Source organism: Panthera leo, chromosome A3, assembly GCF_018350215.1.
Source record: "Panthera leo isolate Ple1 chromosome A3, P.leo_Ple1_pat1.1, whole genome shotgun sequence".
NCBI lineage: Eukaryota > Metazoa > Chordata > Mammalia > Carnivora > Felidae > Panthera > Panthera leo.
Window position 1 is genome coordinate 68,125,905 of NC_056681.1, and position 14,914 is coordinate 68,140,818.

At 40.1% G+C, this 14,914-nt stretch overlaps 1 protein-coding gene across 3 annotated transcripts in view; it reads right to left on the bottom strand.

Moving 5' to 3' along the window:
* Nucleotides 1-14,335, bottom strand: part of FSHR (follicle stimulating hormone receptor) — a 176,818-nt gene extending 162,483 nt beyond the window's left edge. For all 3 annotated transcript variants that reach the window (XM_042932231.1, XM_042932232.1, XM_042932230.1), the window contains exon 1: nt 14,094-14,335. In XM_042932231.1, coding sequence (XP_042788165.1) covers nt 14,094-14,245 — 152 coding nt within the window. In that variant the 5' untranslated portion in view covers nt 14,246-14,335. The remainder of the gene's footprint in view (nt 1-14,093) is intronic.
* Between the last annotated feature and the right edge of the window lie 579 nt (nt 14,336-14,914).

Consider the following 14,914-nt stretch of genomic DNA (forward strand, 5'->3'; position numbering starts at 1 on the left):
TGCTGTTTTTCGAATCATGTTATATATGATGTGGACTAGTTAGAGCAACTTGGCCCAGACTTGAAACCACATCCAAGATGAGACAACAGAGGTACAGTTCCTCAAATCTAGGAGAAATTGTAGAAAAGAAGCTGTGAGGTCATATGAGATCAATAAGGATTTTTTAAAAAAAATTCTGTGGGACTTTTATAACATCATCTTCAAGGTTCATCATTTTATGAGGACCATTTAGGGAGCATCTACAGAGCTCTCCAAGCCTTCAGCAAGCAGTGCCATTTCCGCATGGCATTCACTTTTGTTAAGCCTCTACAGCTATAGAAGTTCAGCTACTAAGCCTGCTTAAGGTTGATTATTTCTGAGGGACTGTCCTCACAGGAAATATGTAAGGGACAACAGGGAGAAGAGCCAATCACCTTTTCCACAGGTGCACATATCGCCCAAGAAGCTCTTGAGCATTATTAGACAACTTCTGGTTACTTTGCAGTTTATCACTGGAAATGGCCATTGACATTTACCTTTTAGTCCTATTTATACACGACCCTACTCACTCATCTTCTGTCTGCCTGCATGCTCCCTGTTCATTAGTTACTGAGTACAAAATCATGGATGGCTGGAAGGGTGGAATGCTGGCCCTCAGAGAGCTTACAGGATTTGAGAGACAAGACAATACGTAAGTTTTGCATTATGGATGGCTCCAGAATTGTACATATTTAAGCTCAATGAAGAGTTTAGATTGTTTGGCTTTAGGAGTTCAGAGCACAGGGAGGTCCTCTTTGTTTTTTTTTTTTTTTCAAGCTTAGTATGAACACTGGGCATTTTAAAATCAGTTTTATCAGTAATCTCAATTTCAGCTCTGAAACTGAGAAGCTGAATAGCTTTGGGTTAGTTCTTTAATTACATTTTCTTTATTTCCAGAATGAAAACAGTAATAGCTACAGTGCAAGACTGCTGGGTGAGATACTATGAGAAGCAAACAGCATGGTGATAGAGTAGGACTTCCTAGATGTTTGTTACATTTGGTCTTTCCTTCTAGTTTTTATTTGCTTGAAGGGACTTTCATTTATTCATTCATGTATGTATTGATCATCTAGTGTGTACCAGGAACTATTCTGTATGCTGGAATCCTTGCCATCATGAAACTTTACTTCTAGTTTCTAGTGGAAAAAAGTAAATAGGTGAGTAAAAACATTCAAATTGCAGTTACCTTATGAAAGAAAAGAGTCCAATGCGAGAGCAATGGGGATTGCTATTATAGCAGACTGGTCAAAAAAGACCTCTCTAAGGAGATGGCATTTCAGTATACACTGGAAAGATGAATGACCACTAGAGAGGGGGAAAAAGACATATAGACAAAGAAATGGAAGTTAAAAAAAACTTTGAGTGGGAAAGAGCTTGGTGTATTAGAAGAGCAGAAGGGGCCTAGGGCAGCTAAGGTTAGTGGTGATGGGCAGGTGATAGATGATGTACACTATGCCTCTGGAACGGCAGGTAGAGGTCAGATCATGGAGTGCCTTACAGCCATGGCAAAGCATAGAAGCTCCAAGGGGGAAGGATTTTTTTTCTGTTTTACTCAATATTGGTGCTCTAGCACCTAGAATGGTGCTGGTCATAGAAGGTAATCATGAAACATGGGTTGTTAAATTTTATTCTGTGTGCAATTCTAAGTGACGATGTATCATACTCTTTAAAACTTTATCGAGCTGCTGTGTGAGGGCTGGATTGTCACTTTGAGTGGAACCAGGGGATGGAAGTGGTGGGGACTATTGCAATAACCCAGGTGAGAGACAATGGTGGTTTGAGCTAGAGTGATAGTAGGGAAGATAAGGAGGAGAGTAGACATTTGTGCCTGGGTGAGAGACAATCATGGTTTGAGCTAGAATGATAGTAAGGAAGATAAGGAGAAGTGGAGACTTTTGTGCTATTTTTTAGGGGTCAGATCTCTGGCACTTGGTGATGGATTGGACTTAGGGTTGGGGGGCTGGTGCTATGTGCATTTAGGTAGATGATGAAGCTTGGGAGAGGAGATTCTGAGAGATTTAGGGGAGGGTGATTAAGTGTACTATTTTCTACTTGCTCCTTTTGTTTTGTTTTGAAATGCCAGTAAGAAATCCAAGTGGAGAGACCAAGGTTTCAGCTGGATATTACCTGCCTGGTACTTAAAGAAGAGGTCAGGCACAGCATATATATTTTGAATATAGGTGAGGTGGTATTTAAAGCCATGGACTGGATAAGATCCCTACAGAGAATACAGGTGCATGAGACAAGAGTATCCAGGTGGAACCTGGGAAACTAACATTGAAAGACCATGAAGCAGTAAAGAACTCAACACAGACCAAGGTCTGTCGTGAGATGTAGGAGGAAGTCTAGTGTGGTAGAAAAGTGATTCAAGCAAGAAGATGGCTAACTGTGTGGTGTTCCTGAGAGGCATGTAAGATGTGGATAGGGGAGTGACCATTGAATCTGGCATCTGAATTGTGTGGCATTCCTCTTATATTGAAATTTTTATTTTTTATTTGAAAAGTACTATAACCACAGTATAAAACATAATGAAAATATAAGTTTATTGGTACCTGTGACAAGAACATTTTCAGTGGTTCCTATGGGAAGAGAGCCAGAATGAGTGGGTTGAATAATGAGTGGGTTGAATAATAATTGATGAGAAGAGATGGTGTAGTAAACATGTAACTATTTATTTCCTCTAAAAGCTCCACTGAGAAGACAGCATTGTTTTTTTTTTAAAGGCATAAAGCCACAAAGCCTCCTAGGAGCTGGTTAAAAATGAAGACTTTCAGGCCCCACTCCAGACTTATTGAACTAGAATCTGAATTTTCCCAATATATTCTTCTGATTTGCCTACACATTAGTTTAAGAAGTACTGACTTGGCAGTACTGCACAATCCCTAAAACACTCAGGAATTGGAGGCATTGATGTTCCTGAAAATGGGCATGAAGAACAAATAGGGTCAGGTGGCTAACGTACAAGGATTGGTAGAAAGATGAAGAGGCAGGCATGCTTCCCCCTTGGAGCATTCAGGCAAGTGCTTCTCCCCACTTGAGCAAAACAGCAAAGGTTTATTCTTTAAAGAGAGTAGAGTAGGTAGTTTCTGGACTGGAGAATGCCAAGGAGTACTTAGGATGCTAAATGCTAAGACCCTAGCCCTTTTCCTCAGCTACCAAAATGCTGACATGGGGCTTCACCATCTGGGTAGGAGCTTGGGAAAATCTTACCCAGGGAATTTGACCAACTCAAGAGGCAAGATTTAGATACTGGCTCAGAGATTTCCTAACTCTAATGCCCAGGGGTTTGTCTGTCTTCCTCCCTCCCTCCTTCCCTCCCTCCCTCCCTTTCTTCCTTCCCTCCTTCCCTCTCGTTCTTTCCTTCCAACTTCTGCTGCTGTTTTCTCTCCCTCTGGCATCTTAGTGGAGAGCTCTGCTTCCAGAGGTACTTTGTAATTTTCTCCAGAGCTAGTTTGTAATTTTTTCCAGAGCTACTTTATAATTTTCCTATCTGGCTATCATAACTGTTTGTTCTTTTTTCTCTTGTCTCTAGTATTTGTTTGGGGGAATAAGATGCCATTCCAAGACTGTATGTTCTTATTGAAGGAGCCCGACAGATTTTTACAATCAGGGTCCTGATAAGCAATTCTGCTACTGTATGTAGAAATTCAGATGACCTCTTTTCTGTTCACCATATTCTCATACTTGCTTTCACTGCCTTTTCAGCTTGTTTTCTAAATTAAAAGAGTGTTTCTTGTTGCATTTTCCACTGCCTTTCTCCCACCCCCAATATATTTACTTACAGAAATTCTACACAGCTTGTTGTGTACAAAACAAACCCCAATTAAATGAAGGTTTCTTCCCTTCCTGCCCTGATCGGAGGTTAGCTTTGGTGGGGGTATAGCAGTGGCGAGGGTTTGGGCCAACTCTTGATACTTGCTCAGACATTATTTGGTGATGGAGTGATCACTCTTTTTTGTTCAATTTGTTTTTCTATTCTAAAGCTAACAAAACCATGCAGAAACAGTTTGAAATTTACACAAAAAGAAAACTGATTATACATTCAAGAGCATTTAAGGACTCCCTATTAGTGTCCTCCTTTTGCCAAAGTTGAAAATTTTAAGTTGTGTCATTTCAGAAGAGACATCTGTGTTTTGTTGAGACTAACTCTGTGTGATTACCAAATTTCAGAGATGACACTCAGCTTCTCTAGGGGAAAGCTGGCATACACAGTGCATTAATACATATGTTCCTTTAACATACTATCTCCTGGTATCCATATAATAGTATTCATGAACACAGCAGCTTTGGGGAAAATTATAAAGTTGGCAAAGAAAACAGTGCAGATGAAGCTTAACCTTTTGGTGCTGTTTTCCACGTTCTGTATCATTCTCTTTTATCTCAACTCAGAGGACCCAGTCCCTTGTATTTGCACAATTTAAAAACTTCTGGTCAAATTTAAATATTTGGACATTTTTCTATTAAACCTTACCATAAGTTTGCAGGTGTTCATTTGTCATTCTCTTTTATTTGAGGCCCATATTCTCCTTTTAAAATAAAGCAAGGATTTTTCTGACCTTTTAAAGGCTATACTGTTCTGGAAGTGGCCTTGCATAATTCCTGAAATCAAGCCTAGGTGGTCAAAAGGGCAAGTATCAATGGGACAGGCAGATGCCCATCTTTTCATCAACTGTCTTCTGACAGCAAACAGGTAGACATCTTCTCATTGGCTTTTACTGGGCGTCCATTTCTTCCAGTTCCCACAATTTAGAATTTCAGATTGCAACTTGCAGTTAATTTTCAAATGAGTGGATTTAACAATGAGTATGCTGGATTTTCAGGGGGGATTTTGATCTTTGTGAACAGGGTGAGGAAAAACATCATTGTTATTATTTCTTTGATGTTCTTCTCTTTGAGCAACTCCACAAGTACAGGCAAATTGTGCCTCTCCTGTTGGTTCCGTTTTTCTAAGAGCCTAGTACAGTGCCTTGCACAAACATAACCAAATATTTTCTGTTGAAAGAAAACTTCATGAAAAATGAGCATCTTTACTTTGGTCTCAGAACCGAACCATATTGAAATAGGCAAATATACTTCAGGTTGGAGAAGGTAATAGTATTTGGGTAGGGGAATAGAAGACCTATCTGGAAATAGAAAGTAGTGCATGAAGCAAAGAGTTGAAAGGGTGGAAGATGAGAAAGAGGACAGGAGAGCTAATCTGAGGCCAAAATATGGAAGACCTTAATGTCAAACATAGGACTTGGGACTTTTTTCCTGAATCTGACTATTGAAACCCACAGGGGAATTAAACCAGAGCAAGGGCTCAGAGCAGGAAGCTGGGAGGGTAGAAGGCTGAAGGCACTGATATTAATTCAGAAGTGGTTACTGTGAGATGATGAAGAATGCACATGTAGAGGCAACCCTGTCTTCTAGGCATGTGATCCATTGTCTGAACCAAAATTTAGTAGATTTTATTAGAAAGGACAGAATATTTTAAGTTAGGGCCACTTTTGAAAAATCTAGTGCTCCAGGCTGTGGCCCTTCCATATGAGGGAACTTTCCTTTTCCATGCCCTTCTTATTCCAGGAGGATTGTGGATGAAATGTTCCATGACCTCCCATCAGCTCTCATTTATTTAGTTGTAGCCATTGATGGAAATGGGATCTCCCACAAATATGTTTAAAACCCCTTGCCAAGCTGAAAGTTATGAGACAGAGGTGTCTGTGTGGAGGTTTTCTGTGTTTCATGTCAAAACAACAGAACAGTCTACTGAGCCTAATAGAACCCCCCCCCTCCCCCAGAATCCCACAACCGAAATTGCATGAGTTGAGGAATCACACACCTGCTGGATTCTGAGACTGAAAAAAAGCTTCTTTGCTTTGGGAAGTTTGGTGCCTGAAGATGTTTGTAAAATCAAAGCATTTTAGAATTGAATGAGGGGTGCCTGGGTAGCTCAGTCAGTTAAGCATCCAACTCTTGGTTTCGACTCTAGTCATGATCTCATGGTTTGTGTGTTTGAGCCCCACATTGGGCTCTGCACTGCCAATGTGGGACCTGCTTGGGATTCCCCCCCATCCCCCTCTCCCTGCCCTCCTCTTGTACCCCTCTCCCTCTCTTTCCCTTTCCTCCCTCCCTCTATCCCTCTCTGCCTCCCCTGCTAGCTCGCTCCTTCCCTCTCTCTCAAAATAAACTAAAAAAAAAAAAAAGAATTGAATGAAACTTTAGCATCATTTTATTTCAGGTTTCACCAATCTACTGATGAGTTTTCTCTCTGATATCCTCAATTAATTAATCTCTGTTTCACTGAAACTTAGCTGAGCTTTTTGGGTTCCTACTTTTTAAAGGTTTTCATCAAGCTTGCCAATTGGGAGATGTAAAAATTGGCTCATGCTGTTTATTTTCCATTATTTCTGACACTGGATTCTGTGATGGCTCTGTGTTAGCTGTTGCTGAAATGGTCTGGGAGAAGGGATGAAAGAGAGGACTCAAGCCACTCCTAAGACTAAAAATACCTGAGTTCAAGGCTATAGCAAGGCTTTGGTTACTTTATACTGTTTTTTTTTTTTTTTTTTTTTTTTTTTTTTTGGTCCGTCACTTGAAGATTTTCAGATCCGCTAGCATATTCCATATGAGAGAACAAGGTAATGGCATGTTCAGGTCAGAGACACACAACATGCTCTGAGATACTTCACAGGGAGGTCAGATTAAGAACAAACATCCAGATCTCATTATAATCAGATCCTAAGCAATTAAAAATAATTACTCTCTTTTCTAGCTGACCTTGTGGGATATATAAGCTAGAGTCTAGTCTAAATAAAGCTGAACTGGAGAGTCTAAATCTAACAGCTTAAAAAAAGTGTAGTCCAATCAACCATAGTGACTAGATAACCCAATTAGTGTCTTTGGAGAAGGATAATCACAAGTCAAATGAATTTCCCATTTATTGCCAACACGTCTGGCTTCTGAAGCCCAGCTTCTTTGGTAGAGGAATTGGGTGAGGAAGGACAGTGCTCACCTTTATGGTAAACAAGGGATTTTATCATCACCAAGCAATTGGAATTCTCTCTCAAACCCCTACTCTTCAATTGCTGATAATGACTCTGTAAATTATAGCTCTTAGCCAATTCTGAGGGTAGAATTCATCTTGTATTTTAAAGGATTCTTTCCCTGCGATAGAATTTCTACTTTTTCCCTTTCAAGATAAGCATTATATAGTTTTTCCTATAGTCATTTTTCTGATTTCTCCATGGGGAATATAAACCTCCCTTACCCTCAGCCCAATTAAATTCCAAATGTTGGACATATACCTACCATTTCTCACTAAAGTAGGTGCTTGATTTTGTTCCAAGAGAAAGGATTATGTATGCATTAGCAAGAAAACTGTGCTGTTTGTTTCTTTCAAAGAAATATCTAAACAAGACAGCAAGAGTCTCCGGATATGGACACTTGGGGCAATTTGCACAGTGGGGTGTTTGATTTTGATATCCAGACAGAACTACAGTAATCAAAGCACATCTGGGGAACACAGAAAACCTCATGTTCAGGTTTTGGAATCTGACCTTAATTGGAAAAAATTATATTTCTTTGAACATTACTGCATGGCTTGATGTGATTTTGTTTAGGCAATTTCATTTATCTTTTTAATATTCTCATTAGGTATAGAGAGGCAGGTAGTATTATTTACGTCAGGAGAACTGAGTGACGTGCCTAGAATACAGGATGTTCAACCTTTGGAAGATTTTGCTTCTGATCTTTGTATCCTTCTGAATAAATTAATTAATTCTAGAATGACATATAGGCATTTTCTTAAAACAAACACATAATAAAAAAGCAAGGAAAATAAGAAAACTATCAAATCCTATAGTACTGCACCACAGGGAGAACAATAATCATCTTTTATAAGAATCTTTTCCTTAGTATTGAAGAGCAGAGTGAATAAACAGATGTAATTCCCCCTGATTTATTATATCATTTGTTCTACATGTAATTGAAGGCCCAGAACATACATTGCATTGAACCAGGCACAACAAAGAATACAAAAGAAATTTTCACTGCAGTTGAGGAAATACAACACACATGAACAAATAAGAGCAAAGTAAGATTAAGTGTGAATCGAACAGTACTAGTATCCAGACTAAGTAAAGATGAACTGGTCAGGGAAGACTTCATCAAGAAGGCAACCTTTGAGCAAGATTATGATCCGTAGGTCAGACTTCAAGAGGCAAGAAAGAAGAAACTGAGGATAGTATAAATAGGCATAAGGTGAAGACACAGGGAGGCAAAAATACACACACTGAATTAAAGAGCCAGTCTTCATCCGCCTTGCAGAATAGCTGCCTCCTGTTGGACAGTAGTGAGAGGCAGTCAGAAAAACAAGCCATTGAGTAATTTTGAGCTGGGGATTCATAACATGGTGGCAATGGTATTTTATGCAGAAAAATTCAATGGCGGTGTGTAGGCTAATTTGGAGAAGAGGGAGAGGTTGGTTGAAAGGAGATAAAGTAGAACATAATTATACAATCCAGGCTTTGAATGTTCAGGGCCCAAACAGATGATGGCAATAAAGAAAGGGTTGCTGGTAGTAGCAACATGAAGGGAGTTTGTAAAACTGATTGAATGTGGGCAACCAAGAAAGTCAACCATCAATACTCAACAAATCCAGAAGTCAGGGGTGGTTTTAGTAGTTTTGTAATCCAGTGTTTTATCTTTCCTTTCTTCACTTCAGTGTAAGTAACATCTAGTTTCCACATGGCTATAGTCTTCAAAACCATCTTCTTCGTGAGAACACAGTACATTCCTAAACGGTAGCTTCTCAGACACAAAGTACTAAAAACCCAGCCAAAGATTTATCTCCAGCTGATGCTGAATACTGAATTAGGAGTCAGGAGGTCCAAGTTACAGTTAACACTTGACAAGGGGTTCATTCTAGTGGCTGGGGTTGGATAGAACAGCCTTTGGATTAGCCTTTCCTAAAATGTGTTCCGCAGAATATGAATTCCAGAATATGCTTTTCAGAGGGAAAAAAGTACAATTAAACTTGTTCGCAAACATCAAAAGCTGTATTTCCTTCTTAGAGATCACAGAGCCTTATTGGCATAGGAAAAGTCTTCCCTTTTGGCACACGGTACTTAGAACTAAGGAAAGTCTAAAGGAGCTCCTAGCTAAACAATAATCTATGATGATGGAGTAAGGAGAGTGATCTAAACCAAAGCAGTGAAACAAGAAGTATAAGGCAAAGGAAGAAAACAAAGCAAAACAAAATAATAATTAGATAATTACAAGTAAGGGCTGGCCAATTGAGACTGCAACGAGATACAGGAACTTAAAGTGAAGAGAGGGGTCAAAAAAGGCAGCCTATAATAAAATCTCAGTACAGATCTCTCTACGTCGACAGTGACCGCCAGTGGGCCCTTTTCTCCTCTTAGTATTGTGGTCATCTGACCCTGCTGAAGAGAAAGATAGCTGTATCTGCACTGTCACTTAGTCAAAATTTCAGATTTTGAATGGGTGTTCACATTCTCCTTGGAAATTGTAACTCCAGGAAGAAAAAAGCAAGATCAAAGTGTCCTTGCTAGATTCATTGACTGCTTCCAACTGAAACTGAGTTTCTAGGGTAAGTCAGAAATCAAAATTCCTTTGACTGTGGTCAGAACGAAACCTCCCTGAGTTCTTGCCAAATATTGAAAGCCTAAAAGAACACATTTTCTTACTTAGAAAATAAGTGCACAGAGAGTAAGTCCTCCAGCCACTGGGAGGAGGAGGAGATTATTCTTTTTTTTTTATATGAAATTTATTGTCAAACTGGTTTCCATACAACACCCAGTGCTCATCCCAGATTGTTCTTAAGTAAGTAGGAGTCTTATAGAGTTATAAAGATCTTTCTATCAATTGTGAAAAGCATTCTCATACCTATTGATTCATTTGGTCATCATGAATGCCCTCTGGTGTTTTTTTTTTCCCTAGTGTTTTACAGATGACAACAGCAACAGCCATCACCACCACCACCTGAGAGGCATTACGCTAGGTGTTTTATATTCATTATCTCATATAGTCCTGACAGCAACTCTTTGAAAAAGGCCCACATTGCAGTTTCCATGACATGGCCAAGAGGCCATGTGATTGAGCAAAAAAACAGTGTCACAGCCTGTGTTTGAACTCCAGTCTCTCGGATTCTAAAGGCTATACTATAACATCTCTGACTTGTCAAAACAGCAAAAGATCCTCCTATGAATATTACCTGGGGTGCCTGTCTGGATCAATTGGTTAAGCATCATAATCTCATGGTTGTGGGATTGAGCCCCGAGTCGGGCCCCATAGCATGGAGCCTGCTTGGGATTCTCTCTGTCTCTTTCTCTCTGCCCCTCCCTGGCTCATACTCTCTATCGCTCTCAAAATAAATGTTAAAAAAAAGAATGTTATCTTAGAATTCCCTCCATTCCTGATCCAGCTTATCTAGTTTAGTACTTTCCTCATGGCACCATGTTGTTTCAAACTGCCTCAACTCTACTTAAGCCAGTAAGATTTAGCCACTTTCAGCTATAGTTTAAATCAGAGGTGGGCAATCTATAGCCTGTGGACCATACTTGGCCTATCTGTTTTTCTGTGGCTCATGAGCAAAGACTATTTTTCATCCTTTACATGATAAAAAAAAAATCAAAAGAAGAATGATACTTTGTGACATGCGACCATTATATGAAATTCAAATTTCAGTGGCAAAAAACAAAGCTTTGTTGGAACACAGCCATGCTTATTCATTTACATTTTGTCTGTGTCAGCTTTCCTACAACTGTGACAGAGTTGAGAAGTTGGAGTAGAGAATTATGGCCCATACAGCCTAAAGTATTTATTATTGACTCTTAACAGAAAAACTGCTAACCTCCAGTCAAAATCTAAAGGACATCTTTTGTTTGTTTGAAAAGGAGCAAACAAAATGAGCCAGAGGCTTTTATTTTATACAACAGAGATAAGCTGTGGGAGCACGGGCTCAGGTTTGGATCCCAGCTCTGCTATCCAAGGGCCACAGGACTGAGCCTGTCGAAATTATCAAACTCTAGAGCTCTTTGGTTTGCTTCATCTGAAAAATGGAACAATAATACTAAACTTGCAGTTCTACTGTGCAATTTTAATGAAGTATTATGTGTAAGGCTTCAGGAAAATAGTATGGGCCCTTTGGTAAATGGAATCTACCTGCCTGTTGGTGATGCTCTCCTATTCCTTTTGTGTTAACATTGGCATGTGCTGATGGTTGGGAATTAGAAATCTCTGGTGATAGCTGGCAGTTAGATAGAATGAAAGTGCTGCAAGGTGGATGCATTGCTAGGATAAACTGTACATGGTTAAGATGTAGCACTTGTTCTCCCCTGGGTGAATTTGACGGACAATGAAGCTGTGATGTATTGATGGATTAAACAGTTGCACTCAGTGAAGCCCAGCTATTCCATCCATCTCCACTTGATGTGACCATCATTAAAGTCAATATCCAAATGCAGAAGACTGCAAGGTGAACTAGAAATGCTTAGTTGAACAAGCTGTTTCATCTTCCCTCTGCCAATGTTCCAGATAAACCCAATCCAATCCTCTTAAAAAGCACAAATAAATAAAAATAATGGTTCTTTCATTATAACTCAGCACCTGAGTAGTTCATGTGGCATTTTATCTGCTCTTCTGTGATGAACAAACTAACCTCCAAAATATCCTCAAATAATTTTTTTATGTCTAGCAACCAAAGCAACATGTATCTTATTTTTCTGTATATACCTTGCCCAGAAGATTGCAAAGCTAAACTCTAAAATGGCCCAATTCACACCCTACTAATGAGTGTGCAGAGAAAAGAATCTTCTCAAGATTAGATATCTGGGAGAACTCTTTCAAAACTCTCAAGCAACTACACTCACTCCTGGGATGGGGGGAATGCCAATAAAGGGCATTCCCCTTCTTAGTTTTATGCAACTTTGTCCTCTAGTATATACACCTAAGGAAGGCGTTGACCAGGGCTACCTTTTGTCAAGAGTTACAAACACTCTTACCTACAGTCTCTTTCTCAGTTGCAAAGTATTCTTGGACAGACAAATTTTAGTCATTTATATCTTAGTATGAATTATTTTAAAAAATCATACGTCTGCTCCTTCCACACTATACACACATACTCCCTGAGGTTTGGGAATGGATTTTCGTTTCTTTCCTCCCTCCTTCCTTTATTTTCTTTCTTCATGTTTTCTATGCATAATGAAAAAAAAAATCTGGTAAAGAGATGTAAGAAAGTAGATGGCCTAGTGCAGAAGGGAGTTTGATATGGAGGATTATTACTAAAATGAAACCTTGTTAGGGGTTGTATGCTCTAGTAACTGGTTGGCACTGCTTGGCCCACAGGGAAATATTGGAAGAAGTGGAGAGGCAGAAATGGCTATATTTGTGAGGCAACTATGTCTTTTAGTCTTAATAACAACCCAACCAAACTGGTTGTAGTAAAACCACTTCAGAAGTGAGGAATCTGAGGTTCAGAAGGGGTTAAATAATTGTTCAAAGTTGCTTAGGAGCCAGTGACTTCTTTCAGGAGCTCAGGTGCATTGGTCTTCTCCTGTGTTTATAATGACTAGACTGTGCCTAGGCACATTCTTCCCCATAATCAGGAATAACTGTCTCATCTGAGACAGTGTACCCAAAACACAGAGCTGACGAGTTATTTACTCTGCTGCTGCAGCTGCCTCTGGATAGGAACTGAGGACTTAGGATGTCCAGGGAAAAAGTAGCAAGTGGAACCAACCAAGTGTACTACTAACCACTTGTCCCTGAGTGACAATGTGAAAGTCACTACCATGTTTGAGTGTGGCTGTGGTAATTGTGAACTGAAAAGATGACCATACTCTGCAGTAAAATAAGAGTCTTCCTTAGCCTTATGGGACCAAGAGTGAAAGAGGCGTCCAGAATAGCGGCTTCTATTTAAAATACATGGAATAAGGGGCACCTGGGTGGCTCAGTTGGTTGAGCGTCCAACTTCAGCTCAGGTCATGATCTCATGATTCCTGAGTTCAAGCCCCGCATCGGGCTCTGTGCTGACAGCTCGGAGCCTGGAGCCTGCTTCAGATTCTGTGTCTTTCTCTCTGTCCCTCCTTCACTCGCACTCTGACTCTCTCCCTCTCTCTCTCAAAAATAAATAAACATTTAAAAAAAATTTTTTAAATAAAATACATGGGATAAAAATACTGAGTGTATCTATATCCTTTGAGCTGTAACCTCCCAGTTCTTTGGGGAAGTAGTAATCAATTGGACAGAATGAGGTTTGGGGGAAAGAAGAGTAGACTATGAGTCAAAAGGCCCATTTTCTAGTATTGACTATGCTTTGGCTCCTTGTAAGAGATTGCACGAATCTTTTGTCTCTCCAGATCCCAGATTCCTCACATGCAAAATGAAGAGATAAAGTGAACTGGTCTAAGATCTTGTCCAACTCTGAGAGTCTGTTGACTTCCTATTAAATAGTTTACTAAAATTCTCAAGTTGGGAATCACATTTTCCTAGCTGTTTGAAAGACGATGCTATATTTTTCATGCCCACTCTGCCTCCCCTGTTCTTTTTCCCTTTCTTCACACCCCTTCCCTTCTCCTCTAGTTCCCTGTTTCTCCAGGAAGCAGAACCTCTGTTGAGGAATTACTTGCTGGTGGCTCCAAAGTGACAGTGACTTGTGCCTTCTTGAATTCAGTGTCCTTAGGAGACATGTTGTGTATTTCACTTAAATCAAAACTGTCTTTCTGCCTTTAATTCCAGGTCTTCAAAGTTTCTAGTTTTTCTAAGTTTTACTTTTCTGGTTTCATGAAACATAGTTTGGAACCCAAGAGCAAATGTGTTGAAAAGACTCAAACATTTTCCTTCTGCCTTTGAATTGAGCTTTCCATACTGCCTTCCTTGTCTGGCTGAGACAGGCTCTCACTAAGATCCTGGGAGAGCAGAGTTGTTAGGATGGGGGAGTTTGTTTTATTCAAGCCTTTGGTCAGTGCAGAAATAGTTCAGCCCAACCGTTATCAGCCTAAAGTGAAAATAATAATAGCACACAACATGCAAATGCCAGCCCCACCATTGTTCCCACTGCCTCTGATACTCACAGTTCAACTGCGTTCCTGGGAAGGTCGGAGGGAATCTCTGTCACCTTGCTCTCTTGGCAGAGGAAAACCCTGTGCCAGCAGTGACAGATCCGATGATGACATCCTGAGCCTAAGCTCAGGAATGCCAGCAAGGAGACCAGGAGCAAGGCCATACTTATTCACCCATCCACCTGCTTTCTTGCTGCATCTGCAGAGAAAAATCTCCACAAATTTCAGAAGCTCCACACAGCGCTCTTATGAGAAGATATCTGCCAGGGTCACGTGACTGACCAAAGGATTTTTTTTTTTTTTTGGTCACTTTCAGACAAATAGCAAAATTCCTGTGTGCCTGTAGTGATTTCCGGGGCAAGATAAGCTACTCCCTTATTCTTCTCTATTGGATTTCTTCCACCCTAACGCAAGGAAGAGAGTAAATAGAACCTTGATGCATGTCTGGAGTAGTTTACATTTATTAAACTGTAGAAGTGTCCCTGCTGATCACCGTTCTCTTCTCAAGAGAGTGACATGATTGACTTTCTCCAAAAACAGACACAACATACAATGAGAACCATCAATGAGAGTGTCACTCAGTGAGGGGCATGGACCTGTTTCTAGTCTTGGCATCAACCTCTTCCTCCAGCCTACTGGGTATAAAACCTGAATTTGTGGGTCTTAGTCATGAGCCCTCTTTCTTGGTGTAATTAACAACCAAAACTGGTGTTGCTCAGAAGATAGATGGGTGGGTTAGTAAGTTCCTGGGGGGAAGGCACTTATGAGAGGGTTGTCCACAGATATAAGTGACTAATCTGAGTGACCTGACGAACGGGCTGTATTTTCAGTGT